This window comes from Geotrypetes seraphini, chromosome 3, assembly GCF_902459505.1.
Source record: "Geotrypetes seraphini chromosome 3, aGeoSer1.1, whole genome shotgun sequence".
NCBI classification, from domain to species: domain Eukaryota; kingdom Metazoa; phylum Chordata; class Amphibia; order Gymnophiona; family Dermophiidae; genus Geotrypetes; species Geotrypetes seraphini.
Window position 1 is genome coordinate 192,585,333 of NC_047086.1, and position 17,163 is coordinate 192,602,495.

Below are 17,163 nucleotides of genomic sequence, written 5' to 3' on the forward strand. Positions count from 1 at the left end.
GAGGCACCAAGAGGAAAACCGGGTCCACTTCTGATGGTAACATTGGAGTGTGGTGGGTTTCCTGGAGGCATCCAAAATGTGACGGACAGGCTGAGACAGGTTCTCTGGAGAGGTCAGCCCGAGAGAAACCAAGCTGTCAGGTGGAGGGAAGACAGATTGGGATGCAGTAGAGACTGATGCCGCTGCGTAAGCAGAGTAGGAAACACAGGAAGAGGAATGGGCTCCCTGGAGCTGAGCTGAAGCAGGAGGGAGAACCAGTGCTGTCGGGGCCACCGAGGGGCGATGAGAATCATGGTGGCCCTGTCCTTGCGGAGTTTGAACAAGGTCCGCAACATCAGAGGAAGTGGAGGAAAGGCATAGAGGAACCGATCCGTCCAGTCGAGCAGGAATGCATCCGGGGCCAGACGATGCGGAGAGAAGAGTCTGGAACAGAACTGGGGCAGCTGGTGGTTGTGAGGAGCTGCAAAGAGGTCCACCTGCGGGGTGCCCCAGCGAGCAAAGATGGAGTGGAGAGTGGGAGGGTCCAGGGTCCACTCGTGAGGTTGAAGGATGCGGCTGAGATGGTCGGCCAGGGAGTTCTGTTCGCCCTGGATATAGACAGCCTTGAGGTAAAGATTGTGGGCCGTGGCCCAGGTCCAGATACGAAGTGCCTCCTGACCCAGGAGACGAGATCCGGTGCCGCCTTGCTTGTTTATGTAGTACATGGCGACTTGGTTGTCCGTGCACAGGAGAAGAACCTGAGGGTAGAGAAGGTGCTGGAAGGCTTTGAGAGCATAAAACATGGCTCTGAGCTCCAGGAAATTGATGTGATGTTGACGCTCCTGAGGGGTCCAGAGTCCCTGGGTGCGGAGATCTCCTATGTGAGCCCCCCATGCATAGGGGGAGGCATCTGTGGTGATGATCATGGAATGAGGAGGTGGATGAAAGAGGAGGCCCCTGGAAAGATTTGAGGAGTTCAACCACCATTGAAGAGATTGATGAAGAGACGATGTCACAGAGATGGGATGAGAAAGAAGATCCGTGGTCTGTGACCATTGGTTGGCAAGGGTCCATTGAGGTATCCTGAGGTGGAGTCGCGCCAGAGGAATCACATGGACTGTCGAAGCCATGTGGCCCAGAAGGACCATCATCTGGTGAGCAGGGATGGATGGATGAAGGAGCACCTGCCGACAGAGGTGAAGCAGGGTCCGGTGCCGGTCGGCAGGAAGGAACGCCCTCATCTGATTGGTATCGAGAACTGCTCCGATGAATTGAAGGCGCTGCGTGGGAAGCAGATGTGACTTGGGATAATTGATCTCGAACCCCAAGAGATGGAGGAAAGAGATGGTGTGATGAGTGGCTTGCAGCACAAGTGGAGATGTAGTTGCTTTTACCAACCAATCGTCCAAGTAGGGGAACACTTGTAGGTTGTGGGACCTGAGACAGGCCGCTACCACAATCAGGCATTTGGTGAACACCCTGGGTGATGATACGAGACCAAAGGGCAGTACCTTGTACTGATAGTGGTGATTCTGTATCTGGAATCGGAGGTAGCGACGTGAAGCCTGATGTATTGGAATGTGAGTGTAGGCCTCCTTGAGGTCCAGGGAACATAGCCAGTCGTGTTGAGATAGAAGAGGATAAAGCGTGGCAAGGGAGAGCATTCTGAACTTTTCCTTGACCAAACACTTGTTGAGGTTCCTGAGGTCTAGGATGGGACGAAGATCTCCCGTTTTCTTGGGTACCAGGAAGTAGCGGGAGTAAAATCCCTGACCTCTTTGGTCTGGAGGAACTTCTTCGATGGCATTGAGGAGGAGGAGGGATTGGACCTCCCTGAGGAGGAGTGGAGTTTGGGAGGAGTGAGAAGCAGACTCTACGGGAGGATGGTCTACAGGAAGAGTCTGGAACCTTAGTGAGTATCCGTGACGGATGATGTTGAGAACCCACAGGTCTGATGTGATGGCCTCCCAGCGTTGGAGAAAGATGGTGAGGCGGCCTCCGATAGGTTGAGGAAGAGGCATCGACGGTTGGAGACTGGCTATGCCCTGGAGAAAGGAGTCAAAAGGGCTGAGGAGGCTTAGTCTGAGGGAGAGGCTTGGTCGCCTGGTGAGACTGAGAGCGAGCCTGAGTGTGCTGTTGTTGGCGAGGCCGACGGGATTGCTGTTGAGGAGGATTAAGCGGCCTAGCAGAGAAGCGACGTTGGTAAGAAGACTGAGGTCTGTATGGTCGCGCAGGCGGAGTCTTCTTTTTAGGCTTAATGAGGGTGTCCCATCTGGTCTCATGAGCCGAAAGTTTTTGTGTTGTGGTATCTAGAGACTCCCCAAAAAGTTCGTCACCAAGGCAGGGTGCGTTGGCGAGACGGTCTTGGTGGTTCACATCAAGATCAGACACCCTCAGCCAGGCAAGGCGTCGCATGGCTACCGCCAGTGCAGAAGCTCGGGAAGTGAGCTCGAAGGAATCATAAATCGAGCGCACCATGAATTTTCTGAGCTGAAGGAGGGTGGAAATCTGTTGCTGGAAGAGCGGGACCTTACGCTCAGGTACATATTTTTGCAGAGCAGAAAGTTGTTGGACCAGGTGTTTCATATAAAATGAAAAATGAAAGGTGTAATTGTTGGCCCTGTTAGCCAGCATGGCATTCTGGTACAGGCGCTTTCCAAATTTGTCCATTGTTTTCCCCTCTCTGCCAGGAGGGGTGGAGGCATAAACACTGGAACCCTGAGATTTTTTGAGAGTGGACTCTACGAGGAGGCTCTCATGGGGTAATTGGGGTTTATCAAATCCCGGAATAGGGATGACCCGGTATAAACTGTCCAGTTTTCTAGGGGCACCTGGAACAGTAAGGGGATTTTCCAAATTTTTATAAAATGTTTCCCGTAGGATATCATGTACGGGCAGTTTGAGAAATTCCTTGGGAGGTTGGTCGAAGTCCAAGGCTTCTAAAAAGGCCTGGGACTTCTTCGAGTCGGACTCAAGTGGTATGGAGAGAGCCGCAGACATCTCCCGAAGGAATTTCGTGAAGGAGGATTGCTCGGGCTTGGAGGTGGATTCAGCCATGGAGGGTTCCTCATCTGTAGAAGAGGCATCCTCCTCGGTACCGAGTGGGGATTGCTCCCATAAGTCTGGGTCCCTGATAGCCGGCTCAGTGTGGCGGGTTTTAGAAAGGGACTTGCCAGATCGCATGGATACGGTGCCGGGAGATGAAGACCGGCGTCGATCCCTGTCCCGGGAGGAATGGTGCCGATCCCGGTCCTGAGACGACCGGCGTCGATCTTGGGGCCGAGAGGGATCCTCTGCAGCGCAAGTCTGAAGTACAGGCTGGGCAGATAAGACCGGCATGGAAGTGTCCATCGGTACCGAGGGGGTGGACACCGGTGGAGTGGTGCGAGGCTCGGGCCGGACCGGTACCGGAAGGAGCGGTGCCAGTAGGGTCGGAAGGAGCTGTTGGAGTTGCTGTTGTAGCTGCTCCTGGAGTTTGTCCTGGAGGATGGCCGAGATGCGGTCCTCCAATGGGGGCACCGGTACCGTTTTAGATTTCTTCGGTACCATAGGTGCTGCTCGACGCTCCGGCGATGAGGAGGCCGATGACGAGGCACTCACCGAGATCGGAGCGGAGCGTTTTCGGGATCGGTGGGACGCCGGAAGGACCGGGGTCACCGCTGTAACTGGAGGGCGCTCAAGGGAAGTGGAAGGCTTCTTAGCCGGCTTACCTGGCGCTATCGACCCCGAAGGAGGATCAGGCGGTGTCGATGTGGTCGGTGCCGATTTTGGCGGTGCCGTCGACGTCGGGGCCTGATCCATGGTAGAACCGGTGCCGAACAGAATATTTTGCTGTATTTGCCGGTTCTTAAGTGTGCGTTTCTTTAGAGTAGCACAGCGGGTGCAGGTGTCAGCCCGATGCTCTGGACCCAAACACTGAAGGCACCAGTTGTGTGGGTCAGTTAGAGAGATCGGGCGTGCACACCGCTGGCACTTTTTGAAGCCCGGTTGAGGGGGCATGAAGGGAAACACGGCCTCCGCAAAATCAAACCCGGAGGCTTGGATGATTACAACAGGCCCCGCTGGGGCCGGCTGCAAAAAACAAAGAAAAAAAGACACGAGGGGTTTTTTTTTTTTTTTTTTAGGAAATTTAAGTTGAAAGACAAAAAATAGAACAAAAAGGGATCAAAAAATCGCGAGCGGGAAGGCAAAAATAGAGTTTTCAACGGCCGTTGAAAAGCACATGCGTCTTCTTCGCTCCGCGGAAACGAAGAAACTGGAGACCACGCACTCCTCCGTCGGGCGGGAAGGCACTTGCGCATGCGCGGTGCGGCCAACTAGAACTTTCTAGTTAAAAAGGTCCGTACCGGGGCTCCGTCGGTGACGTCACCCATACGTTAAGAATATGCTGCCTGCTTGTCCTGGGATAAAAGCTGTTACCATCAGTCAGAATTGAAAAAGTCACTTATCTTGAAATGAATATGTGCTCACTTTCCAAATTTCAATAAATTTTATGCCGCAAGTCTCAATAAGGGCCCCTGTTTTGCCCCATGCCGCATCAAGGGATCATTCTTGTGATTCCCTTGATGTAGCATGAAGTGAAACGGGGGCCCTTATTGGGACTTGCAGCTTTCAAGTTATTCAGATTTGGAATCGAGTACAGTAGATGTTCATTTCAAGATAAGTGAGTTTTTCAATTTTGACTGACTTACATCTTGTTTATATCTTTGGTGCTGAGGATTCAGCTGCCACAACTTTCTATTTGAATTTGCAATGGAGTTTCTTGAGACCAATGAGCAATAGTGCACCGGTTTGCGAGTGTTTTGCAAGACGAGCAAAACATTTGCAAAATCGGTGCCTCGGAAACCGAGCATGGCTCGATTTACGAGCACCCCCCCCCCCCCGCAATCCGGCACCCCCCCGCCTCGAACCGGCACCCCCCTCCCGCCACGATCCGACCCCCCCCTGACACAATTGGGCACCCCCCCCACCACGATCCGACCCCCCCCCCCCGACACGATTGGGCACCCCCCCGTCACAATCCGACCCCCCCCCCTGACACAATTGGGCACCCCCCGCCGCTTCTTACCCTCATCTGGGCACTCTTGAAAATCGGCCTTCTCCTCTGCTGGGCCTTGAGCATCTGAGCATGCTCAAGGCCTGCGAGTTCACGTTCAGGTACTCAAGCATTTTTCCCTATCCTGGCAGGCTCACACTCTATCTAATGTACCTGGGGCAATGGGGGATTAAGTGACTTGCCCAGGGTCACAAGGAGCAGGGTGCTGAGGCTGTGGCTCTAACCACTGCACCACACACTCATTATATAATATGAGAGCTGTGTTACAAAAGCACAAGCTATCGTTTATCATAATTAAATAGCATGTCTTAACATTAGCCAATAACAATGCCCCTAAATGAAAATACAGATATGACGGGCATTTTAAAGAGGAAGGAAGATTACCAACAGGACACTGTAATTCCAGGGCACAGAATTATACTGAAATGATTTGGTGTATCAAATTTATGAAAGGGTTGGAGTATATGTTAAGAAGGACATAAAGTCAAGCATAACAGTCCTGCAAGAAATAAAATACAGTATGGAATCATTAATATTAGTGTCGGACCATTACAATTCAGTAATTTAATCTTTCGAAAATGACAAATCCTATCTCCCTATCTCCATCAGCATATTGGAAAGACTTATGTTTCTGAGGAGTGACGGGGAGCACGGTTGATGAGTTTAGGATGAGGCCATGTTGTTAGTTCCTGAAGCAAAGATAGTCTTACAGATGTGGAGTACCTCCCAAGTCCTGCCTAGACGGCTCACAGCTGTGTTGCTTAAGCCAAACATCACCGCAAAGAAGGAATTTAGGTTCTTCTGCTCCTTCAGGCTACGATTCAAGACACAAACAAACAGAGATTAAAGACGTGGACACACAGATTTAGAGGTCCTTTTACTAAGCTGCAGTAGGCTCTAGCAGGTACACACTGCAGCTTCGAACAGCTTACTGTGGAACAGGCAGAGGCATCCTGTGGTAAATTCTCGAGCTATGTGCTAAAAAACAATTTAGGGGTGTGTCTGGGAGCAAAGAGTGGGTGTGCCTGCCCCAGACACATCCCTAGCACAGCTAAATTACAAACTTTATAGAATATAGCAGTACGTCTTATTTCCTCTTTGAAAAAATTAAATTAAATTACACAGGCTGCCAATCGAGGCAAGGATAATTTTTTATTTTTTTTATTATATATAGCAGGGGTAGGGAACTCCGGTCCTCGAGAGCCGTATTCCAGTTGGGATTTCAGGATTTCCCCAATGAATATGCATTGAAAGCAGTGCATGCAAATAGATCTCATGCATATTCATTGGGGAAATCCTGAAAACCCGACTGGAATACGGCTCTCGAGGACCGGAGTTCCCTACCCCTGGATACAGTATAAAATTCTATGAGGTCCTTTTATTAAGGCGCGCTAACCGATTTGGCACGTGCTAAAGATTTGCACGCGCTAAATGCTAAAACATCCATTATATTCTATGGGCACCTTAGCATTTAGCGTGCGCTAAATTGGTTAGCGCACATTAATAAAAAGACCCCTATGTGACGATGCTCCTTCATGTATCCTCTATTTCAATTCTTATCAGCAAAGCAAGTTTATGCATTACAAGATAACTCACCGTTTACTTTTCCTAATCCCAGAGGGGAAAAAAACATGGAAGATTGTTTAACTCTACTTTTGCTTATCAGGCAACCAAAAATTGGAAAATTTGACCATCTCATATTAAGTCAATCATCCGCTATAATTAAAACCCTTAGTGTGCATGCACACTTAAAAATCGGTGGGTCTGTGATCCGTGGTGCTGTGTCCCCGCATGCGCATTAGAAAGAGCCTGTGTCAGTTTCCGCACAGCGGTTTCTCCAGTGACAGTTGTGTTGGTTTCCCCAGCGATGGTTGTGTTTTGCGTGCGCCGGTTTCCCCTGCTTTGAAAGGAGCCTACGGCAGTTTGGTGCGCCGACATAAGGAGCCTGCGGCAGTGGAGGTTATCATGCGGTGGTTTCCCCAGCTGACAAAAGGAGCCTGCAGCAGGCCCTGCCCCAGCTGCCTCAGAAAACAAAGGACACTTCTCAGATAAGCCTGCTTGAGGAAGGGAGCTATTTTGCTTTGTTTGGGGGGGAAGGGTGTGAGCTGGGGAAGCTGTAAACTATCTTGCATTGGTTTAGGAAAAGGGGGGTATGCTGGGGAAGGGGCCCAGGGAGCAATCTTGCTTTCCTTTGGGGGGAGGGGTGTGATTTGTTGGGGACAGGGAACGATCTTGCTTTGCTTTAGGGGGACGGGACAGGTAGCGATATTGGACAGGGGGAGCAGGGAATGGAGAAGGAGTACTACTAGACAGGGGGGAGGTAAAAGTAAGGGAGAAAGGCTACTGCTGGACAGGGGGAGCAGGGAAGCAGTACTGCTGGACGGGGGGACATAAAAGGAAGGGAGAAGGGCTACTGCTGGACAAGGGGAGCAGGGAAGGGGTGCTGCTAGACAGGGGGGAGCTAAAAGTAAGGGAGAAGGGCTACTGCTGGACAAGGGGAGCAGGGAAGAGGTGCTGCTGGACAGGGGAGGGCTACTGCTGGACAGGGGGAGCAGGGAAGTGGTGCTGCTGGACAGGGGGGAGAGACAGAAAGAAAGAAAGACAGACAGGGGGCCAGGGAAAAAGAAAGAAAGAAATGCCTAAGTCTACACATCTATTCTAGCCCCCATTAATGAAATGGGCTAAAAAACTAGTCAACTATAAATTGCTTAGGAGGTCTTTGAATGAAAACATATCTAATGGCTTGGGCAACTCCTGGCAATGCCCTTGGTAACAGTGGCAGTTTACAGAATGGCAAGAATAGGGGGTGGCAGATCTTCAGCCCAAAGTGGCTGCCTTTCTACACCTTCAAGTCACTTATAAAATTAATTCTGTAAAATTAATGAAAGTTTATTCATGTTGTTTCTTTCTTTTTATTGTATCACATTTCATTACAAAAGAATTTTAAGGAAAGGTTATCTTGTCTTTGTAGTCTTTATAGATTGGCTCTTCACAATCTCCCAAATGTCTATCCTTGATTTATATTCGATTCAATCATCCCCCCCTTTTTTTTTTTGGGGGGGGGGGAGAAATGCCTCAGCTTATATTCAGATGGGCTTATAATCGAGTATGTATGGTATGATTTTTTTCTTTTGTGAACTACCCAAATGTCCTGATGGGTGGTCTATAAATTTATCAAATAAGTTAAAGGTAGAAAGTTTTTGAGACCCTAGCAATAGGCTTCTCTAGAGGTAATGCTAAACCTAGGTTCACGTCTTGAATTTCTGATCAAAAGCAAAGTACTATTAAGGAGAAAGGGGTGAGATGAACTGAATATCTATCAAGTGCTTTTTCAGTTTTGGCAAAATTTAGAATCAATTAGTTGCAGACCATCTATTTTCTAATTTCCCACAAATGATAATTTATCTTTTCCTCCTACACCCATCATCTCTAAGCAACATACGACATCCTTTCATCCACAATTACCCCTCTCATACAGGCAGCATTTTTGAGAGGGACCTACCATCATTTTAGTACTTCCACTCATCTCTGGGTTGACTGCATGTTAAAGTAAGAATGATGTGGATGGGAAAAATTCCAGGCTATTTGGGAGGTGTACTGGGCTTCCCTACCTCACAGGGTGAGGAGTCTTCTCCTTAATTCGTAATTCTTGTTCGGAGGGATTTTTGGAATTGTTTTTCTTCTCCTTTGTCCTCTCTTCTTCTTTTTTCCTTTTCTATTGCTAGGTTAGGCCTCAAACTGTGTTTTGTGGAACATTACACTTCCAGTGTCACAATCTGGTGGGGGGGGGGGGGGAAAGTTTGGTGGGATCAGGGTGAAAAACTGAAAAATTGATGTTGGGCAATTGTTGTTTTGCATTTTCCTTTTTGCTTTGTACTCATCTTTATTTATGCAGCTGTATGTGTTGAACTGCTTGTTCTGTTTTTGTGGAATTGCGCAATATACTATTGTATATTGTTTGTGTATTTCTTTTTGAGCCTTCTGCGATTGTTACGAGTGCTGATGTTGCTTGTTATTTTACTTTTGCTCAATAAAGAGATTATTAAAAAAAAAAAAATAATAATAATAAGAGTGATATGGGCAAACCCTTTGAGATTGACACCATAGTGAGCTTCTACTTACTGAGCCACCAATTTGATGAATTTTTTCAGCAGTTGCACTCTCTTCACAATCTCTGTGCAGAGACAGATTTCTGTGGCTACCCAGTATTGTATCTCATTAAAACGCTTCATGAAACGCTCCAGGTTTGCTGTGGTTCCATTTGGAAACTTGTTCCGACCAAAGATGTAATAGATCAGTTCCACCTTAAAAAGAAAAAAAAAAGAGAATCAACAATGAATTTCCACTTTAAAGATGTGAAAGGTTTTCAGTTATTTTCTGAGTGGAAAGACATCTGTGCTGGCAAATTTCTAGCAGTGCTACTGCAATTTAGTATTTGTCTATGAGTGTTATTTTGTGCACTATGTGCCTGATTCTACATATAGTGCTTAAAAAATGGAACATGCCATATATAGAATCACGCTTTGTGGCCATACATAGCATAACATTTAGGCGCAACCATTAGGCCAGTTTCTCACAAATTTTTCCAAACTGTTGCCCTCCAGACAGGGCCTTGAGCTTGTTAACCCTGAATTGACTACGCTGGTGGGGTGGTGCGGAGAGCAGGAGAGGTGCCTATGAGGAGAAAAGGCACGCAGTTTGTGATACGCTGCATTAGGCCAAGGAAAACCAGGCCTAAATACCTGCACCTAAGCTGTGCGCAGATCGGGCATATTCTAAAACAGTGCATGTAGCTTTTAGGACCAACTATGATCCACCCATGCTCCTCCCCTGGCTATGCTCCCTTTTGAAATTCACGCACTAGAACTGACCCACACCATTTATAGAATGTGTCTACCAGGTACACCGTTAAAAGCACGGAGGACAGTGGTGCGCCGACAATCCCGCTCGACATTTGAGTGCAGGCAAATGCCGCCATCACTTCCGCCACTTCGAGGCCTTCTGTTTTACGCTGTGAGGGGTGGGGTGGAGTAGGGAACCCCCGACTACACTTAGAACTGCTCGCGCTCCAGTTGGGGGGAGCCCCCCAGTTCACTGAAAACTCCCATTCTTTTCGCTGTTTGGGAGTTTTCAGTGTAGTGGGGGGTTTTTCAGTGTAGTGGGTATCCCCCCCCACCTCACCCCCAATGGGAGCGCGAGGGCTTCTAAGTGTAGCGTGTGTGGGAGGTTTACCCCACACCCCCCTTAGAGTGCAAAAGGGAAGGCCTTAAAGTGGCCTGCACGCAAATGTTGGCGCGCCACTGTCCTCCGCTCTTTTGACGCGTCACTGTCTACCAAGTTGTGCATGAAACTTCTAATTACAATTATGAGGTGTTAGTTGCCAATTATTGGCGCCAATTGGTCTTGTTAAACAATTAAGTTGTGCGCCAAAATCAGCTGTGCATACCGATTTATGTGTGTGATGTATGGCACTATATACAGAATTTGACTGGTTGAGCTAATGTTCAAAATATGCAGATAGGAGCTGAGGAATGGAGTTGTGAAAGGGAAAAACAAGGAAGAAGAGAGTGGGGAAAGAGTGATGGAGACTGTACAGAGAGAACCAGAGAAAAGATGATACTCTTGCCCTTCAGCAGGGTAATAGCAGGCTGATTTTCAAAATGAGAATATGTGCATCCACTATAATAATGGATATGGCGCTTTAACATCTGACTACAGAAGTGATAGAAACATGATGGCAGATAAAGGCCAAATGGCCCATCTAGTCTGCCCATCCGCAGTAACCATTATCTCTTTCTCTCTCCAAGAGATCCTATGTGCCTATCCCAGGCCTTCTTGAATTCAGACACAGTCTCTGTTTCCACCACCTCTTCCGGGAGACTGTTCCATGCATCTACCACCCTTTCTGTAAAAAAGTATTTTCTCACATTACTTCGGAGCCTATCACCTCTTAACTTCATCCTATGCCCTCTCATTGCAGAGTTTCCTTTCAAATGAAAGAGACTCAACTCATAGACTTATATGAACAGTTGAAGAAGTTGTATGTTGCTTGAAGAAGTGGTTTGAAGTTACAAGAAGCAGTCCACTAGAGATGTGGCTGAGAATTTGTTATCATTTTTTTATGTCACTAAAGTTCTTTGATGTTGGTGTCTTAGCTTTTTGAGTTTTTCTCCTTGATGCCAGCCATACTTTATTTTAAGAAGTGGAGTTTTTTATAGACCCATGAAGCTAACTCAGATCTTTTTCTCCACTTCTTAATTTTTGTTTAATATTGTGTTTAATATTTTGGTAGTGATTTTTTTGTGTTTGGGGTTTGAATTCAGGTTTGGCTTGTTAGCAAAGTGAGAAAGACTCATAGCTATTGATGATTTCTCAATCGCGCAGAGTTTTCTACTTAGACCAGTCCATTCCCATATTTGACCACCTTAGGTTTTAGGATTTGATCCACGTTTTTGCATTAGGACTTTCAGGGACCCCTGAGGAAGACAGGGTTGTCGAAACACGGACCGTGTTGGGTCCTTAGTCCCCATTTTTTGGGTCCTAGACATCCCATCATGTGGATTTACTGACTGTATTTTCAATAAAGACCTGCATCTTGGACACTGTCGTCTCCACAGTGTTTTCGGTTCCTGTCTTGGCTGACCTTCGGGTCTGTGGAGTATTAAGGGTCAATTTTTGTTTGTGAATTATCTGGTTGAACACGCTTGGGTCTCCAATTATTAGATTAGTGATTTCAATTACCCCAGTAATGGCTGATTAAATATCACTTCAGGATATGCTAGAGAGGCAAAGTTCCTAGAGGAAATGAATGACTACTTATTTTAGTTATCAATCTTATTCAGTTTGCTGGAACAGTGAGTTATCTCCAAAAAAAATCTCCAAATATGGAGACCCCAAAGGTCACTTTTGCCACCTATCCTTTTAATTTGTATCTTGAACCCCTGGCACAATTACTAGACATTTGGGAAACTGATTTACAGCTTGTCATCTTTATGAATGATGATCATGAAGAGATTATGTCTGAATTCAGTGGAAAACTACACATCTTAATTAAGACTGCATTTCAAATAAAACTTTTAATTGTGATTAATTACACGATTAAGGCAGGGCATAGGCAGCAGTCCATTGGAGGGGGGGTGCATAGGAAGGACCACATATTTCCTCTCCTTCCTCCCCACATTAGGTATCATACCTTTGCTGGTGGGGATGCCAAAGCCCTGCCAGTCAAAGAAATCTCCTTCCCCCATGTGCTGCCTCAAGACCGAGGAAGTACAGGGTGTACAGGAAGTACAGGATGCCAGCACTCCCCAAGCATGCCCAGTTCATGCTTGAGATCCTTCAAATACAACAAGTTAAGTAATCCCAGAAAATGCTACTGAAAGGGGGGATTAAATGGGAGGTTCCTATTACAGTTCCTCATAACTCTATATCATCCTCCTTAAAGTAAATCCTCATCCCTAATCCTCAGCACTTTACCTGGTGTATACTGTTGAAGAGATTCCAGTCAAATTCCGACAGCTGGCTGGCTAGGTCTTTAGAGCTGACGAAATCAAGGGTGTCGTAGGTGCCCACTGTTGGCCCCAGCTGCTCAGGAAGAGGCCTCTGCAGAAAGGGAGTGGATGTCTTACTGTAAATAACCTTGCTTTAAAGAGATACCACACTAGAGATGCTACAGTATTATTTATTTAAAACATTTATAGCCCGCATATCCAAAATCTATGCAGGTAACAGTGATACATACATAATTAAAACAAGACCCAACAAATCATAATAGAATGACAATATACAGCCGTAAACCTATATCTTACAGAAGATAAGGTCAGATAATTGCTAAACTACGAACTGAAAAGAACAGTCTGAAAAAAATAGGCTTTCAAACTTTTCCGAAATGCCAACAAATCAGAAATTAAACAAATTGAGTCTAGAATAGAATTCCATAGAAGAGGGCCAGCCACCTGGAACATTCGAGATCAATTTACAGCTTTAGTGATAGATCGAATCGGGGGTACAACCAAAAGGTCTCTAATCTGACTAGCTACTAGTCTGCTCTTAGGGACTAATACTGTACAACATGAAGCTATAGAAACTAGTAGGCAGTGGCGTAGTGAGGGTGAGTGGCACCCCGGACAGTGGCATCCCTCCCCGCCCTCTTCTCCACCCCCTGCTCCTTCTAAACACCCACTCCACGCCGCCACACGCGCGCACCCCCCTTCCTCCTTACCTCTTTAATTTTCCAGGCATGAACAGCATCATGAACTTGCTGCCTGCGTCGTATCAGCTCTCCCTCTGACGTCACTTCCTAGGCGTGGAGCGACGTCATAGAGAGCCGACACCGATGCGGACAGCAAGTTCGTGATGCTGCTCGCACTGGGAAAATTAAAGAGGTATGAGAGAAGGGGTGCACAGACGTGGCGGGAGGGGGGGTAGGAAGGAGCAGGGGGTAGAAAGGAGGACGGTGTGCTGGTGCCTGGGATGGGCTGCCCCCGCCACCTCCTTACTACGCCAATGCTAGTAGGTTCCATCTCCAACACAAAGACCTACGTAACAAAAGCCATTCCTCAGTGATTAGGCTTTATTAATCTCATGCTTACCAGTGTGTCAACTTCTTGTGCACTGCAGACAAATAGTCTCTCATTCAGTCCCAGGGCTGTGTACACTCCAGTGGCATCCAGTTTTAGCGGAATTTTATCTGTGAAGAAAAGAGCATCGATAGGCAGTGAATCGAAAAAGTTAACAGTGTTTGTTGAAGCCTTTGAAATACATCTAGGTGGCACTTGAGATAATGTATAATCAAAGAGCCCTTTGTTATCTCACCATTCTGTATTTGTATTGATTTATTTATTGAGATTTATTAACCACCTTTATAAAGAGATTCACCCATGATGGCTTCTCTACAATTCTGACTCCTACAGTACTGTACAAACTTATACATCATCTACAGTTCTGACTCCCAGTAATCATCTGACAGTTGTCTCAGAATGCCACCACTTCCTCATCTTGGTAGAGCCAAATTACTTACCTGTGTGGCAGGGTGTCAACTGGAAGGGCTGTTGCTCACTGATTGAGCTCCTGCCTCTGCAGCCAGATGTGAGATCAAATCCTGGTGCTGCTTTTTGTTACCCTGGGCAAGTCACTTAATCCTCCAGTACCCACCACTTTGAATGTCAGGGGGTGGCTACACCTGTAACAGGTGCTTTCAGAAGACAGTTATTCACCAGTCATAGAGGATGGTCATGTGACCACATGTGGCACAGAGCAGAACAAAATTTACTGCAGGTTTGAGACATCTGGGGCTTCAGCTATTCCACATCTGCTTTCTGTTCCCACACAGACAAAACAGGGAACAACTGTGAAGGTGAGAATGGATAACTGGTGAACTGCTGTGTTCAGAATGGGAAGATTAGGTACTTACCTTGGTGATCTTTTTAGTAAATAGGCATATCATTCCTGAACAGGGTAGTCAATCCCTTCTCACAAGACCCTGTGTAGAGAGCCTCATTAGCATTATTTTGCTCTGCCTCCCAACACTATGGGCTGTCCTGAAATTCTTCAGTTCGTATCAAAGCAGATGGTCAACCCAAGAGAGGAAATGTAAGAGGGAGCTACTTCCTGAGAATCAAGTCTGTTCTGCTCATATCACAACATATAACCCTTAAAACACGAACCATTGATAACATATAACGAGGTGGAACGAAACTAGCTACCTACCCGAGTGCAACCTTGGAGTTCTGAAGGATACCCTCTGGATTCCTTGAAATAGCAGCAGTGTCTTCTATTCTTGTCCTTACCGGATAAAGGAAAGAAACAAGATATCTGGTCTTTCCAGCATGTCTGAAGCAGTAAGTAGGCTAATGAACATCTGACAGGGTGGGCTTCAGGAATGATGTGCCTATTTATTAGAAAGAAGATTACTGAGGTAAGTACCTAATCTTCCCTTCTAGTGCTTTAGGCACATCATTTCTGAACACTTGGGACATATCAAAGCAGTCCATGGAATCTAGGATGGCAAATGAGCCTGCTGAAAGTGCTATTGTTTTTAAATGTTAAAATTATACAGTTCGAAATGGGAGGAAAGGTAAACTGGAGCCAAACCAAACAATGCTTTAAAGCAAATAAAACCAAATTTGAACAACACTCTTGCCTCAAACGGCAACCAGTGAAGCTGTTGATAATATGGGCTAACATTATCATATTTTTTCAAACCAAAAATCAAACGAATCGCTGTGTTTTGAATTATTCGTAATCTGTTAGAGATTTTTCTATGGGACTCTAAGTAAATTATATTGCAGTAGTCAAGGGCAGATAATATTGAAGACTGTACTAATAACCTGAAAGATGTTAGGTCAAAATATTTTTTAAAAGTTCAAAGTTTCCAAAGAATTGAGAAACATTTTTTGATCATTAGATCCTTATGGTCCTCTAAAATTAGATAACGATCCAATGTAACACCAAAGATTTTAATAGTAGTAGCTATTGGAAAATTTTAGCCATTAAAATGAAGTACTTTGTCAGTGATTTTATCAGTAGGACTAGCAAGAAAAAACTTTGTCTTTTCAGGATTAAATTCTATTTGAGCCAAAATTAATGAGATCTGATTTTTTATATCTGCCATAAATGATGTCATTGGAATACGTATAGTGATGTCATGTGCATAGATACAAAATTTAACTTTCAAACTATGCAGTAAATTAGCCAAAGCAACAAGATAACTATTAAACAGTGTTGGCAAAAATGTAGATCCCTATGGAACTCCATATGGGTTACTCCATAGAAATGAGTAACTGCCCTCACTGTATACTTGATAAGCTCTGTTTTTCAAAAAACCTTGGAACCATTTCAAAACGTTTCCCGTAATTCCAATCGAGTACAAGCAACCCAACAAGATCTCATGGTCCATCAGATCAAAGGCACTACTCAGATCCAACTGAAGAATCAACGCACTAGTACCTAGACTAAACAACCCATGAGATGGTCAATCAATGATGCCAGTACAGTTTCTGTACTAAATCCTGAATGAAATCCTGATTGATATTCCATTGATTTAGTAAACAACGGGATACTGGCAATAGGTCTATAGTTAGAACTACAGGTAATAGATTCTTTAGAATTTTTTATAATAGGTGTAACTAAAATTTGACCTATCTTCTTCAAAAACAGATCCTCTGCTGTGTAATGCTCCATGGTGTCATTATACTTTCAGTACTTCAAGTAAATGCAACTCAAAAAGATATAGTGGAATTGATAATGGGTCAAAGAAAGACGACCAAAATTATGAAAGGGATGAAACAACTCTCATGAAGAAAGTTTAGGGGGGTTATATTTCTTCAGTTTAGAGAAGAGAAGAATGAGGGGGGATATGGTAGAAGTCTATAAAATCCTGAGTGGAGTGGAATAGGTAAACATGGATTGTTTAATTTTTCAAAACGTACAAAGACTAGAGAAATGCCATTAAATTGCTCAGTAAATACATTTAAAACAAATCATTGCATGTATTTGTCCACGCAATGGTCTGACCAGTGTCTCTTCCCCACTTTCTCCTCTGTTCACATATTTTTTACACTACAAATAGTTAAACTTCAGAATTTGCTGGATGGTGTGTTAAAAGTAATGTAGCTGGATTTGAAAATAGTTTGGATACACTTCTAGAAGAAAAGTTTATAAACTGTTCTTAAAATATTGGGGAAAGCCACTGCATATCCCTAAAGGTAAGTGGCATAGAATCTTGCTACTCTCTGGAATCCTGTCAGTTACCTGAACTGGACACTGTTGGAAACAGGGTGCAGTGCTAAATGTACGTTTGTCTAACCAAATATGGCAATTCTTTATATTCTTAATCCAGAGTGTTAATAAGAACATTCAGTCGATTTAGTGAAACAAAACAAGAATGGTAAGGGGGGAATCTCACGGAAAAATTCTGGATCTTAAGGATTAAATTAGAAATGAGAGTCTGATGTATCTTAAGAACATAAGAATAGTCTTCCTGAGTCAGATCAATGATCTATCAAGCTCAGTAGCCCGTTCTCACGGTGGCCAATCCAGGTCACTAGTGCCTGGCCAAAATCCAAGGTGTAGCAATATTCCATGCTACCGATACAGGGCAAGCAGTGGCTTCCCCCATGTCTTTCTCA

The 17,163-nt window shown here is 45.4% G+C and overlaps 1 protein-coding gene across 2 annotated transcripts in view; it reads right to left on the reverse strand.

Moving 5' to 3' along the window:
- Positions 1–17,163, reverse strand: part of RAPGEF3 (Rap guanine nucleotide exchange factor 3) — a 213,606-nt gene that overhangs the window by 15,506 nt on the left and 180,937 nt on the right. Inside the window, exons 18-21 of one of the 2 annotated variants that reach the window (XR_004538757.1) lie at positions 13,627–13,724; positions 12,512–12,637; positions 9,158–9,339; positions 5,746–5,849 (exon numbers count right to left, since the gene is read on the reverse strand). Coding sequence is in view for 1 of the 2 variants with exons in the window: in XM_033937142.1 (XP_033793033.1) it covers positions 5,759–5,849; positions 9,158–9,339; positions 12,512–12,637; positions 13,627–13,724 (497 nt within the window). In the remaining variant the exon portion in view is untranslated. The remainder of the gene's footprint in view (positions 1–5,745; positions 5,850–9,157; positions 9,340–12,511; positions 12,638–13,626; positions 13,725–17,163) is intronic. The other variant, XM_033937142.1, reaches the window with a different exon arrangement.